This window comes from Capsicum annuum, chromosome 9, assembly GCF_002878395.1.
Source record: "Capsicum annuum cultivar UCD-10X-F1 chromosome 9, UCD10Xv1.1, whole genome shotgun sequence".
In the NCBI taxonomy this organism is placed as follows: domain Eukaryota; kingdom Viridiplantae; phylum Streptophyta; class Magnoliopsida; order Solanales; family Solanaceae; genus Capsicum; species Capsicum annuum.
In genome coordinates, this window is record NC_061119.1 from 25,435,503 (window position 1) to 25,450,949 (window position 15,447).

Sequence of the window (15,447 nt, forward strand, 5' to 3'; positions counted from 1 at the left end):
CCTAGAGCGCATGTTTGGTTCTTTGGTCCTTTCCCACTATATCACCATTTCAGAGTTGCTTCTTTCAGATCTATAATGGGTATTCACAAAAGTTCTCAAATGGGTATTCATAATGATTATGTTTTTCATAGAGATGATATTTGGTAACATTGATTGGGTTGGAAATTTGAAGTGGAGTATCGAGAGGAGTATGTCTACTCCATATGTTTTTCTCCTCATTGCCGCCTCTTTATCTCCTTGTCTGATGTTGTGGTTAACAGTGATTGAGTTAACAAATTGAAGTGGAGGATCGAAGCTGCTGCTAGTTGATCTCTGTTTTGAAAACAAATTGTACAGGGGTTTAAGGAAGGGTAATTCAGTAAATGAGTATTTCTTTTTAAAATTTATATAAAATATATATTATTTTTAATATATTAAACCAAGCAATATGCAAAATTAATGTATATATAACTAATACCAATATTATTAATACTTGCATTAATAATACAAGTATTACTAATACACCTTATTTAACATTATTCTTATACACTCTATTCTCTCCAAACGATCCCAAAAATAGCATAAATTACTCGAGGCAAGTGGAACAAAAACCAGTCAAATTTGGCTAGTGGGGGGAAAGTCCGACCCCACAAAGGAAAAAAAAAAAGAAAGAAGAACGACCGTCAAAGTCTCATCTCAGAGATCTAACGGCTATAAACTAACTCTCAATCTTAGGGTTTCAGAACATTCTAGAACTCCACTCCTTATATAAACTCCCCCTTTTTCCCCCTACCTCCTCCTTGCAAACCCTAGTTCTCCAAACCTCTTTGCTGCCTCTCCTTTTTCTTCACTCGCCGACACTAAACGAAGGAGAGAGAAACAGTAACAATAATGGCGGGAAAGGGTGAAGGTCCGGCAATCGGAATCGATCTAGGAACAACGTACTCCTGCGTTGGTGTATGGCAACATGATCGTGTTGAAATCATCGCTAATGATCAAGGTAACAGGACGACGCCGTCATATGTTGGATTTACTGACTCTGAGAGGCTTATTGGTGATGCTGCTAAGAATCAGGTTGCTATGAATCCTATCAACACTGTTTTTGGTAAGATCGAGATCTGTTCTTTGTGTACAAGTTTTGTATATCTGATTATGAAGCTCATTCTGATTTGTTTGAATTTTTCGCGTATTTCTTGCGATAGATCGGAGTAGATTTACTGAAAACTTGATATTTATATGTTCTGTGGTTGCTATAAGAGTATTTTTGATGTTCATTCTAATTTGTTGGAGTATTTTTGCTTATTAATAGTTTGTTTAGTCAGCGTTTGATCATAGATCGGACTAGATTTACTGTAAAATTGAAATTTATGTGTTCAGATGCTGCTATAAGAGTATCCTATGATGCTCGTTCCAGTTTCATTGACTCGGAGATTTACTGTAAAATTTAAATGTATATATTTAGAGGCTGCTAGAAGAGTATTCTGTGATGCTAACTCCAATTTGTTTAAGTTTTTTGCTTGTTGATAGTTTAGCTTAATTTTTTAACAGATCGGACTAGATTTACTGTAAAACTGATTAGAGGATTGTAATATATGGTGCTAATACTTGTGTGTTGGGGCATGTTTTTGCTATTAATAGTTAGTTTATCTAAATATTTATGATAGATCGGACTAGATTTACTGTAAAATTGATAAGAGCACTACTTCACTTATTAATAGTTAGTTTTGCTAGCTTTTCATTATAGATCGGACTAGATTTACTGTGAAGTTGGTATGCTAATTCTAATTTGTTGGATTTGTTTCGGTTGTTTATAGTTAGTTTAGTTCATGTGCATTTGTTCAATAAAGTCTTGTTTGTTCTTTGCTTTTTACTATTCATTGTACCTAGCTTTCCATGATTGATTGGACAAGACTTGCTGTAAGTAGTTTTGCAGTGTACGGTCATTACTTAACTTGAATTTTATATCTGATCTGTTGATTGAGGAAGTTAGTGTTGTTATGTTGATGAGTCTGGTGGTAGATCTTGTAAATTTGTGTCTTAGTTGAAATATCTTGCCCCTGTAAGTTTAGCTAGTGTAGATCTTCAGATGTTTATGAAGATGCTTAACAGCTTTTGTACTAGAGCTCTAATTTTGCTTGTGCTTATAGAGAGGTGATTTGAGCTAAAATATGGACTTGATAAATTTGCTTTTCATATTAAAGGTCTGCTATTATATATAGGAATCTGCTTTTAAATTAAACTTTTTTAAAAAATTATTTGGTGTTTAGATATTATAAGACTATCTTTTAACTTGTCTTAGACATTTACATTTGAAGATTGAACTATTTTGGTAGCCTGTGTTGTGATTGATGTGTACATTTGAAGATAGTAAAGAAAGGCTTGCTTGTTTACTTAGCTTATTGCTGTTTCTAGTGTCTTCTATTACTTGTCTACTTGTTATAGTGGATAGTTTTGCTTGCATTTTTCTGTTTTCTGGAATAATTGCATAATCTGATATGGTCATTTGTTTATTAAGAAGTTCTGATTGGAGAACCCTGTTTTTAGCAAATAATGTAGTGGAGTTTGAATCTTTAAGTAATTAGTACGTAATGATTAGAGGAAAATTTTCTTTTCTTGTTATTTTTTTAATGTTTTATGTGTTAACTGGAAATTATTTATAATGCAGATGCAAAAAGGTTGATTGGTAGGAGATTCAGCGATGTGTCAGTGCAGAGTGACATCAAGCATTGGCCATTTAAGGTCATTTCTGGACCTGGTGATAAGCCAATGATTGTTGTCAACTACAAGGGTGAAGAGAAGCAGTTTGCTGCTGAGGAAATCTCTTCTATGGTGCTTATTAAGATGAGGGAGATTGCTGAAGCTTTCTTGGGTTCGACTGTCAAGAATGCTGTGGTTACCGTTCCAGCCTACTTTAATGACTCTCAGCGTCAGGCCACTAAGGATGCTGGTGTTATTGCTGGTCTGAATGTTATGCGTATTATCAATGAACCTACAGCAGCTGCCATTGCTTATGGTTTGGATAAGAAGGCAACTAGTGTTGGTGAGAAGAATGTGTTGATCTTTGATCTTGGTGGTGGTACCTTCGATGTCTCTCTCCTTACCATTGAGGAAGGTATATTTGAGGTTAAGGCTACCGCCGGAGACACTCATCTTGGAGGTGAGGACTTTGACAATAGGATGGTCAACCATTTTGTTCAGGAATTCAAGAGGAAGAACAAGAAGGATATCAGCGGTAATCCTAGGGCACTCAGAAGGTTGAGAACTGCTTGTGAGAGGGCAAAGAGGACCCTTTCATCCACTGCTCAGACCACAATTGAGATTGATTCTCTTTATGAGGGTATCGATTTCTATTCCACCATTACCCGTGCTAGATTTGAAGAGCTTAACATGGATCTGTTCAGGAAGTGTATGGAACCAGTTGAGAAGTGTTTGAGAGATGCTAAGATGGACAAGAGCACTATCCATGATGTTGTACTTGTTGGTGGCTCCACTAGAATTCCCAAGGTTCAGCAACTCCTGCAAGACTTTTTCAATGGGAAGGAGCTCTGCAAGAGCATTAACCCTGATGAAGCTGTTGCTTATGGTGCTGCTGTACAAGCTGCAATTTTGAGTGGTGAAGGTAACGAAAAGGTGCAAGACCTGTTGCTGTTGGATGTTACCCCTCTTTCCCTTGGTCTGGAAACTGCTGGTGGTGTCATGACTGTCTTGATTCCCAGAAACACCACTATCCCAACCAAGAAAGAGCAGGTCTTCTCAACCTATTCAGATAACCAACCAGGTGTGTTGATCCAGGTCTATGAAGGTGAGAGAACTAGGACCAGGGACAACAACTTGCTTGGTAAATTTGAGCTCTCTGGTATTCCTCCTGCTCCCAGGGGTGTTCCTCAGATCACTGTGTGCTTTGACATTGATGCCAATGGTATCTTGAATGTATCTGCTGAGGACAAGACTACTGGACAAAAGAACAAGATCACCATCACCAATGACAAGGGCAGACTCTCCAAGGAGGAGATTGAAAAGATGGTTCAAGAAGCAGAGAAATACAAGTCTGAAGATGAAGAGCACAAGAAGAAGGTTGAGGCAAAGAATGCTTTGGAGAACTATGCTTACAACATGAGGAACACCATCAAGGACGAGAAGATTGCATCCAAACTGACTGAAGCTGACAAGAAGAAGATTGAGGATGCTATTGAGCAGGCCATCCAGTGGCTTGATGCCAACCAGCTTGCTGAGGCCGATGAATTTGAGGACAAGATGAAGGAGTTGGAGAGCATCTGCAATCCAATTATTGCCAAGATGTACCAAGGTGCTGGTGGTGACATGGGTGCTGACATGGGCGATGATGATGGCCCTGCTCCTGGTGGTGGCAGTGGTGCTGGTCCTAAGATCGAGGAGGTCGACTAAGCTGTTTTCTGTTCCTCATGTTTTGGTTTCAATTACTTTTATCCCCAAGAACTCCATTTATTGTTTCTGCATTGTAGTTTTTAGTTAATGATACTTTTGCGTATTTTGGCTTGTTTATCAAGTATACTTCATATTTGGATCTATAATTTCAGATTTTGCTGAAAGTTTGGCTAGCCTGTTTTTGGTATATGCTTTAAATTTCTGCTCTTCTATTTGTAGTCTCTGATAGTCTTATGATATGTTTGTGCTTCGTGGCCTAATGGATCTCTCTTTGGGTAAGAGGCCTTTGTGTATGGAAGATAGAAGGAACACATATGAGAACATTTTCTCTGGCAATCCTAATTGTTCTTGACGTCATGAGTTCACAATTTGTTTATTGTGGCTCTTTTCAAGTATATTAGTTGATAAGTTGCTTACTTCTAAAATTGAGACGGAATGTTCACTTATGATAATTGGACGATTGCTGTTCTTAGAGGTGACGTTATTTAATTCAAGGATGCGGTACCAGTTTCAACCCGTTTTCTACTGTCCCAAGAAAACTGGCATAATGAAATTAGTACGTAGTTCTGTTGACAGTTTGTCAATTATTTAAAGGCAGATCCATGTAGCTCTCTCAAATAAGACTTATACTTTCAGGTCCCTAAACCTCTCAAATTTTGATCCAATTGAGCCTTTTTTGTTCAATCAGGTAAAATCTTAAATGTGTGTAATACACGTGATGACGTGGAAAAAATGTTCAATTAGAACGCGTGGAAAAAAATGTTCAATTAGAAAAAAAAAGGTGGCATTTTTCTTTTAATATCTGATTTTGCTCCTTTCCTATTTAGTAATAATTTCTCAATTAAAAAAAAAGGAAAAAAACCACCCGTAACCCACGCAGTTGCCTTCTTCACAAGCCCCCTCCTCCGTCGTCTTCACATACACACAGATGCCATCGTCTTCACACACACACATACTGATTTTATAAAAAAAGAAAGATTTTTTTTTCCAGTTTTTATGTTGACAATGGTGAAAAATGATTACTCATTTTATGCTTAATGGAGTTTCTCCGTTCTTTGATTTTGCCTTCAATGACGAAAGATTGATTAGTGATTTTGTTGTTGTTAGTGGAGTTCTGATTTTCAACTGATTTGGTGGATTTTGGTTTGAAGCTTACTTCAAATTGTTGGGCTCTACAAATGCAAAGAAAATTGATAGAACAGTGTATATATGCAATTAATATAATTGATGAAGCAATGTAATTTCATCTTCTTCTCTATTTTCTGCAGTTGATTTTCTGTAATTGATGGAGAAATAATGTAATTGTTGTTAATAGTTCATGAAGTTGTCGAGCATAAAAAGCTAACAATAAGATAGCAACAAAAGCCCAAAACTTGTAACGATCTCTACCGAAAATGGCGGAATAGGAGGAGGAAGAAATTTCGTTCTTGGAAAGCGTGCAAGATGTTGTGAACGATGATGAAGGTGCCGTCGGCGTCGATAGGTATCAATTTTAGTACTTGAGGTGCCTAATAGGTACAAGTCTCAATTGAGGAGTCTAAGTGAATTTTCAAAATAAATTTGAGGATGACTTTGACCTTATTTTAAAAATCAAAATATTAAAGAGAAAAAGCAATTCATCTAAGCAATCAAGAAAGGCTCAAAAGGGGACCAGCAAAAACCAGTGGATAACAGTTGCCACCATTGACCACAATGTTTGCAAGTTGATGATGACATGCACTTGACCTAAAAGTAAGCAAGCAAATTTTGACTCAGCTTCTTTCATTTTGATCTTCCAATCCACAAGTACTCAAATATTGGGACGGGCATGACCAATGGCTCCACTCCACTGCCTTGGGTTTTGTGGTCCTTCAGATACAAGATAAGCTCTCGTCATTGATTGAGGTTCATTCAGTATTGGGATGAGTTTTTCAAGCTCTTTTTTTTTTTAATTCAAGATATTACGTGAATTAATACATCGTCCGAACACGATTTTCATCAAGCTCATCTTTTCCCAATTAACTTCACTGACAGATAATTGAATGCTTTAACTAGTGCAGTGAGGTCAGTGTAACCCCACAAACTCGAGATCACAAATAGATTTAAGTAATCGTCCTTAGACGGCTCTTCATATCTTTACCTTGCCAATACAGGTTTGTGGTTGGGGTGTTTTATCTAAAACTGCATTCACTCTATCCCTCCCTCTCCACATATCTGAAATCAAATCTTGAATACCAATATTCAACTTAGAATTGAGTTTCAAACAACTCTAGAGCCTACCAAATATCAATTACTTTACCATATAGCCAAAAAAGGTATCAAATGTCATAAGCAAATAGTGGTGTAACAAAAGCTAAGGCTAGTTTAAAAAACCTACCAACAACATCTAATGTGTGCAAATCGAATACAAGATCATACAGTTGCATAAAACCACATTATATGAAAACTAAGTTGGTGCATGTAATAAAGCACCCTCCCTAACAGGTATCATCACATCTCCGCTTAGGTCAACATGAGATCATTTCCCCCAAGGTGAGGACGGAGGCAAACACGAACTTCATGTTCTTCAGGCCCTTCACAAAGTTTAGGTACCAACATCTCGAGTGCAGTTCCTGTTTCGTCGTAGTATGCTTCGATTTTGGCATCTTCAGGAATTCTGGTTGAGAGAGGAATCTCTCTGACAAACTCACCCGGAGGGCAGTGTTCTGAGGATGAATTGTCAAGCTTCAAAGTCCTGTTTTGTCTGTTGATGAATGGCATCCGAGATGTGCTTAAACCAGACACCTTTATTATACCATGTGTAAGCGTGTTTCGCCAGGAAACCTTCACCCTCTGAAGATCTACGAATGGCAAACTGAGTACAATCAAGTAACCTTGTTCATCTTCATATATGCTTTTTGCAGCTGTGACAGGCCCGTAGACATCCCTCATCACCCCAGTAAAGTCATGTAACCAATGCGGTTCAGTTGGGTGAATTTCAAGATCCGGCGTTTGATAGGAAGGAGGATTTACTTGTAGGTAACACTCCTCTTCATTTCCGTGAGGGAAGAAATCCTTTTTCCTTTTGCCATTGGCAGGTAGTAGATCCATTGCGTCCCCATTGCTGTGATTGGATGGCTGAGTTAACAAATTAAGCCCTGATCCATTAGCCAGCTTCTTTGGGTTGGAATGTGGATTACTCTTAATTGGCGGTGGGAGTGGTCTCTCAAGCTCAAATTCAGTGTTGGGGAGATTCCTCCATGAACTGAAATCGCTTGCTTCGTGTGGGATACTGAAGTTGAGTTCCCTACCTGTTAGTTCCATCCATCTTTTGCGCTCCTCTTCATCAAGAACCATGAGACTGGGAGATGGAACGACTTCAATCCCATGAATACACTGAGGATTTGATAGACCCCTGTAGTGCTTCCTCTGCATTCTATGAGATCGAACAAAACCCTTTTCAACACTAAAGGGAAACGGACGCTCCCCTTGACGAGAATGCCCGTTCATGTAACTCCGGAGCTGCATCTTACCCAATGCATTCTCAGGCCTTTCCTTGAAAACCCACATATATAGATTCTCCATGTCATGCTGAACCATAAATACATCAAGCTGGAGATCAGACTTATCAAACCCGGAATATCCATTACTATCCCGTACCATCTTTGCCTTGGATTTCTCATTCAGAACAGGCTTAAAATAAAAGCTAAAGAAAACCCAAGCACCCCAAATACTATCCAACCGTTTCGCACATTTCCTTCCAACCTTAGGTGCACTAAGTGAACTTTCAGTCTCATAAACCTGAGTCCCAAGCCCAACATCAAGAATATCACAATGTTCTGAGTTCCATGGCTGCAGAGGAGGGCTCCGCTCAGCTGATAAAGGCAAATTAATGTCAGGTGGACAAGTTATGACTACTTGTCGATTCATCTCGAGGTCTAATTCATCATGTGAAGAAGATGCACTCGAATCCATGGACAAACGGGTTGAAGGGTGATGATTCTCCATCAACAATACAGTACAGTACCAAATAGTATCTTCTATCTCACAATTCCTTTTCTTGGGGAGACAACAAGGTTTACTAACTCACAAATTCTACCTAGGAATTGAGACAATTGCTAATGACAACTTCAAAACTAACAAACCAAACAACAACTTGACACAAGACTAAATCTTTACAAACACATCAACCATGCTAGTCCTATAACACCAAAACCTATATCTAAACTCAAGATTGGAAAATCAAAAATAAAATTAGAATTTTTTTTGGAGCAAAAGGGAAACCAACAAGATCCACTAGGCCCTAAATTATAATGCAACAAAAGAATGAGATGCTAGGAACAAACTACCAAACTACAATAGAAAAAAAAAAAAGGAAGCAGAAATGTATAAATCCCTATTAATACAGTGATGACAAATTCAACCCAAATCCAAGAACATCAACCCTATAAAGTGCAGAGACTTTTCCAACACAAAGACAACAATATAAAAATTGAATCTTTACCACTAGCTAAGAAAACTATATAGTATAAAAAAAAATCTTTTTATCTTCTTCTTTATTTTTTTTAAATAATAAAAGTGTAAATATAGTGGATTTATAGGAGAAATAGTGACATATTACCAATCAATGAAGCCAAAGCCCAAGAAAAGGACCAAATCTGAAGTGATTTTAGAAGAATACCTTAAAGAAGCAGCAGCAGCAACAAGAAAGAAAGAAGAAGCAAAATTAATTAGCAACCCCATATTTCTCTTACCTTATCTAAGTGAGTCTTTGTTAAGAATTCGTCATACATACGCATATACACACAAAGGGGTAGAGAGAGATAGAGATAGAAAAAGAGAGATGGGGTTTTAGAGAGAGAGAAGGAAAAAAATGGAGGAGGAGGTAGGAAGATGGGGTTGCTATGGTGGGGGGTAGATTTGTTGGTTTCTGGTGAGATAGACACAGAAAAATCAAGAATCATCACCGTTTTCCAAAATCTGTTTTCCTTTTACACCAAACTACTAATTCCTTATTTCGAATTTACTTACCATGTTGGGATCATTCCATACGAAGACAAGTAAATATAGGAATTTTTTTGTTTTGGTTTTCATTCAGTGTCTTGTATTGGAGCTTCGGTTAATTCAGATCACGCTTTGCAGGATCCACTAAAATGACAGTACTCCCAATAGAGTTTTTTGGTGCCCACATTAAAACCCCGACTAATTCGCAGTGCTCCCAACAGAGTTTTCTTCATATTCAAGGTTGAACTTTTGACCTTTGGTTAAGGGTGGAACATCCATTGCACCACAAACCATGTTGGTGATGATATAGGAATTAGTAATGAAGAAATTATAGTGTTTAAATTATTTTTATAAATATTTAATTTATTATATTAAAAATTAAATATATTATATATTATGTTCGATTTAAAACACTATTAAAATCTCCTTTATAATTAATACTCTTAAATTTTTATGGAGTTTTCTATTTCATTAAATCAATCAAGTTAAAAATTAAAATATGAATAAAAATTTATTATTAATTTTCAAGTATGATGTGTCACGATAAAATTTTTTGATAATACGATATAAATAATTGTGTATTTTATATCTTCGTATATTTTCTTTTCGAAGCTCTATTATTTATTCTCAAAAATGATTCTTTCATACCTCACTTAAATTATTTGAGGGTTATCATCGTAATGAATTAATTTAATCACAAAAAGTGAAATTTTAATTAAAAACAAAAGTCGATAGAGTTATTAGATAGTGTTTTATGGGGTGATCCGTTCTAGTTTAAGCAAGTTATGTTAAACTTACTGCTTTGTAACTTTTACTCTTGATAATGAAATAAAAGTCGATAATAACTCCGCCCCTCCTCCCCCTTCCCTCCACCTCTCTTTAAAAAAAAAAGGATAATATCCACGAAAATATCTGAACTTTGACCAAATTTTTAGTTGAGTATACTGAATTTTGCGGGGGTCCTATTACCCCCCTAGACTTTTATTTTTTTGTATTTTAGTGGCATATATCTGCCCACTTGAACCATTGCGTGTAAGTCACGCTCATTTGGCGCGTGAAAGTGTTAAAAAAATGTTATAAACCTTTTTTTTTTGTCAAATAGCCCCTCAATTTTCATTATAAACCTTTATTTTATTTTATTTTCATTAAAATACTCACATAATCATATATATACACACTCTTCCATACACACACTGCCATCGGAAAACACTGATCATACATACACACTGCCATCGAGAAACGAACGCACACACTCACATACCGGAGAACACTACACACACAGTGATACACACTATCAGAGAGAATCAAAAGTGAGGAGAATCGAGAGAGGGAGAGAGAATCAAGAGAGACAGTGAGAAATTGAGAGAAAACAAGAGAGGAAAACAGGTTGGTCCTCAATTTCCCCATCTCATTTCCAATTGAATTTCTTTGACCAATTTGATTTACGATCACCTGAGCACCATCTCCGACCAAATTAACTGAAGTAGTAATCAAAAAATAGCAATTGGATGAATTATGATCATTTTCTGAAGGGGCTTTTGACTTACTAACATTTCCAACATCATTTTCGATTAAAACTTGTTGGAAATTTTGAATCAAAGCCGGCAAATTATCAATTTCCTTTGAATTCGCCAAATTAGAATTTTGAAATTGAAATCAGTAGGAGTTGTAATGATTGGGGATTTTGCCATAGAATTATTCCCTGCATCCCCAGCTATTAATTTGCGTTGAGAATTTGCGATTTCATCGGAACCTTGCAAGTCGCCTGAATTTTGAGCTTTTCCGGCAATAAATTCTAAACTTTGCTTTCTGTAAAAAATGCAAGGACAAAATGTATTAAAAACATGGGTTACAAACCATGTTTACAAACCCAAATATGAATTTATTAAAAATATGAGTTTACAAACAATCGTGAGTGGAGAAGAATGGAGAATTTTAAAATTCTTAATGGAGATACTACTGTTGTGGACCAAAATGGAGAAGAATTAATTTTAAATGGAGAAGAAAATAAATAAAAATTAATTTTAAATAAAAAATACACGTGTCAATGCGAGATTGGCGTGTGTATTGAATTTTCTACTCCAAAACTGAAAATAGCGTTTTGGGGGGGAATTAATTCTACTTTTAAAAAGTCTAGGGGGGTAATAGGACCCCTACAAAGTTCAGTATGCTCAACTGAAAATTCGGTTAAAGTTCAGGTATTTTCGTGAGTATTATCCCCTCCAAAAAAGTTAAACAACTCATATTTTAATTATTGTATCGATTGATATTGAATTTTATTTAGCAACAAACAACTTTTTCTAAATAATAAATTTTTTAAGCTAATTTATTTAAATAAATTTATTAGTATAAATATAAAAAAAAATTCAGAAAAAAAAATGCTTAAAAGAATTTGAGGGATATTTTTGTCATTACATATATTAGTCCCATGATATTAAATCCTATGTATTAAGAATACCACCAAATGAGAGGTATTAGTTATACATCTTATAATGACAATTAGGGTGTATAACTAATATGTATTAATTATACATAGGTCCAAAATCTTACCAAAGATAGTACTAAATAATACCATATGTAATGCATGAACTATTTCTCATAATACACCCTACCAAACGACCCCTTAAATTTGAACTATCCATTTTAAAAAATAATTAATATAGTAACTTTATCATATTATTTATCACATTTTGATTTAGCACACTCATTAAAAAAAATTAATTAATATAATAATTTTATCATGATCTGAAGAATAGGTAATTAATGCTAAGGATAAAACATGAAAAAGATTTATTTTTTCTTGATATATAAAAAATAACAAGTAAAAATAAAAATTAAATTAGAAAAATAGTGACAAGTAAATCCAAACGGAGGGACATATATGTTTCTTCTTCTTCTTCTTCTTCTTATTATAATTTGAGAAAATGGTCAAATGCCTCCCAACCTTTACCTCAAATCCAACCTACACACTTATACTTTGGGGGGAGGGTCCTATGACCCCTAAACTATTTTAAAGTGGAATTATTACCCCCTGAACGCTGACATGGCAAGAGAGTGTGTTTCACTCTATTTAAAGACAGTGAGAACGATTTTTTTTATTAAAAATTTATTTTTAATATTTCTTTACTCTTTTCTTTATTTATTTTTAATTATTATTCTTGTTTATTCATTTTCTCTCTTCTTCTTCTTGAACTCAACAATGACATCTTCAAGAACTCAATAATGACATCCAATCCAAAACTAATTTATCATCTCCTCCGATATAAATCACAGTGAACGACCAAACTACACCAACTACCATTTCATCCAAACTAACAATCACCTCCCTAAAAGCTCCATTCCTCGGAACACTAAGATTATTCAAACTTACTTACTCATTAATCGAATTACCATACCAAGACTCATCGTTCTCATTAAATGAAACATAAACTTGCAACAATGCTCTATACACATTTTGTGGAATCTTGAAATGTTGTAACTTTACATCGATTGAATTTTCAATCTCAAACCATGAATCATCATTCAAATCCACATTTCTTGAAATTGAAACAATCAAATCAACACCATAATCAAAATCAACACCAATTTTTTTCACAATCATAAATTCAACATCAATTTTTATACTTGAGAAATGAAAAAAAAGAAAGAAAGAAAAAGGAACAAGATTGAAAAACGACACTTCTGCTCGGCATTGTATCAAACATTTGTTGAGTATAATCTAACATCCCATTTCTTACATACCCAGAAATCATACGATTCCTACATTCTTTTTGGGGCATTTCGTCGAATAATTTGTGTGCTTCCTCAACATCATCTTTCTTGAAAAAACTAGTAGTTCTTGAGTTCCAATTGAACAACGAGTTTGCAATTGAACTGACATAACGAATACAGAAATAAAAATTTTTATTCCTGAAGCAAATGTGTGAAGCCGTGCAAATTTTCGTTCTTGAAGCAAATTTTTTATCTAAACTTTGAGTTTAATAGTCAACTTTGAATTTACTATTTAACAAAGGTTTGAGATTTAACAAAGGTTTGAGATTGAAGAAACTCAAATGAAGAGAGGAAAAAAACAGAAGAACAAAAGAATGGAGAATCATTATTGTGGAAGAACATGAAATAAATGGAAAAAATTAATGAAATTGAATACAAAGGAAAAAATATAATAAATAAAAGTAATTAATTTTTTATATTAAAAAGTAATATTACGTGGAATTACGTGGCAACAAGTGCAGCTCACTGCCTAAAACAATGTCTGGGCGTCAGTTTTCGGGGGTGTAAATATTCTACTTTAAAATAGTTCAGGGGGGTCATAGGACCCCCGCAAAGTATAGGTGTGTAGTTGGGATTTAGGGTAAAGGTTGGGGGGGGGGATTTTGGCCATTTTTTCTTATAATTTTAGTTATTAAATTTATATTATTTGATCTGATGTTAGTATCATTGTAAATACGTATTTGTCTTTATAATAATTTAACAATAATAACATATCAAGTATAATTTTAAAAGTGAGATTTAGGAAAGATGGGGATTTGGGCTATAGGTAACAAAATAGTTTTAAAATGCGGTGTAGGTGATACAAGTCTTAATTATTGAGTGGACGTGACAATTACTTTATTATGGATTAAGAAAGTTGGAGAAGTTTGAAAATAACCCACAAGTTTTTTAATTTACACTTTGATCCAAATGTTAGTTAATAAAACAGAAAATAGAGGGAAAAAGGCACGTTTCTCTCTCTTCTCACCCGTTGTTGTTTTCTCTCTTCATGATTATTGTTGTTCATTATTGCTGCTGCTTTATTCATCATCCTCTACTTCATTATCATCATCTTCTACTTCATTATCATCATCTTCTACTTCATTATTATCTTTATCTTCTTCTTGTAGATCATTGTTGTTGTTGTTGTTGTTACTGCTACTGCTGCTATCTGACCAATTTCTTAGGTCAAATTTTATTTCCTACATCACTTTCTACTTTGGCATTACTTTATAGGTGACTTAGGTAAATAAAATTATGATTTTTATTCGAATTTGTCATCTGAGTACACAGTTACTGCTATTTTTTCCAACAATGGATAGAATCCGATCATAAATCCAATATGATTGCCCATAATTTAAATAGATCACTCATCTGGTGCATTAGCTGAGTAATCTGTTGCAACAGAAGATTTATCTGTTGTAACATACTAGTTATCTGTTGCATCAGACTGATTATCTATTGCATCAAACTAGTTATCTGTTGCATCTGATTGATTATCTGTTGCAACAGATGATTAATCTGTTTGGAACAACACAAATCAACCCCTGCCACAAACCCAACAGATAACCAGTATGTTTCAACTCTTGCTATTGCTACTGGATTCAAAATTATTCCTTACGTCCAATCGTCGACACGTTTGTTGAGAAGATAATAGACAAAATGAAAATTAAATACTCCCTCAGTCTCAATTTACCCGACCCAAATTTTCTAATTTGATTTCTCATTTTACTTGTCTTTTTTCATTAATCAAGAAGAGATAAAAAATTCCATGTTTTACCCTTTGCATTAATTACTTTTTCTTCAAATTAAAATGTAAACATCATTTAATAGGGATATTATGGTAAATTAGGCATGCTATTAATTATTTTTCTTAATCAATGTGCCATCTCAATTTGGGATGGGTAATTTGAGACAGAAGGAGTATGAATTAAAATGTCAAAGCCGTGCAATCGACTAGTTATCTATTGAAACAGACTAGTTATCTGTTGCATCATACTGATTATCTATTACATCAGACTGCTTATCTGTTGCAACATATAAGTAATCTGTTTGGAACAATACAAATCAGCCCCTGCCACAAACCCAACAAATAACCAATATGTTTACATTCAACTCTTGCTATTGCTACTGGATTCAAAATTATTCCTTATATCCAATCATCCACATGTTCGTTGAGAAGATAATAGACAAAATGAAAATTAAATATGAATTAAAACGTCAAAGTTGATCAAACATAATTTTTTTATTAAACAAAAACAAATAAAAATACATATACATAGACTAAAAGAAAAAAAATAATCTAATTATTATTATTATTATTATTATTATTATTATTATTATTATTATTAT

General features: G+C 34.6%; 2 protein-coding genes across 4 annotated transcripts; one reads left to right on the forward strand and one right to left on the reverse strand.

Moving 5' to 3' along the window:
- The first annotated feature begins 633 nt into the window (after positions 1-633).
- On the forward strand, positions 634-4,556 carry LOC107842953 (heat shock cognate 70 kDa protein 2). The gene is made up of 2 exons (XM_016687035.2): positions 634-1,084; positions 2,645-4,556. Exons 1-2 carry the CDS (start codon positions 871-873, stop codon positions 4,381-4,383), a joined length of 1,953 nt encoding a protein of 650 aa, XP_016542521.2. The 5' UTR covers positions 634-870; the 3' UTR covers positions 4,384-4,556.
- A 2,078-nt stretch (positions 4,557-6,634) lies between these two features.
- LOC107842952 lies at positions 6,635-9,493 on the reverse strand. 3 transcript variants are annotated; one of them, XM_016687033.2, is made up of 2 exons: positions 9,023-9,385; positions 6,635-8,216 (listed from the first exon to the last, which is right to left on the reverse strand). In XM_016687033.2, exon 2 carries the CDS (start codon positions 8,002-8,004, stop codon positions 6,865-6,867), a length of 1,140 nt encoding a protein of 379 aa, XP_016542519.1. In that variant the 5' UTR covers positions 8,005-8,216; positions 9,023-9,385; the 3' UTR covers positions 6,635-6,864. The 3 variants fall into 3 exon arrangements, with proteins under 3 accessions (XP_016542519.1, XP_016542520.1, XP_016542518.1); XM_016687034.2 differs by having other exon boundaries at positions 9,096-9,384; XM_016687032.2 differs by having other exon boundaries at positions 6,635-9,493.
- Positions 9,494-15,447: the final 5,954 nt, after the last annotated feature.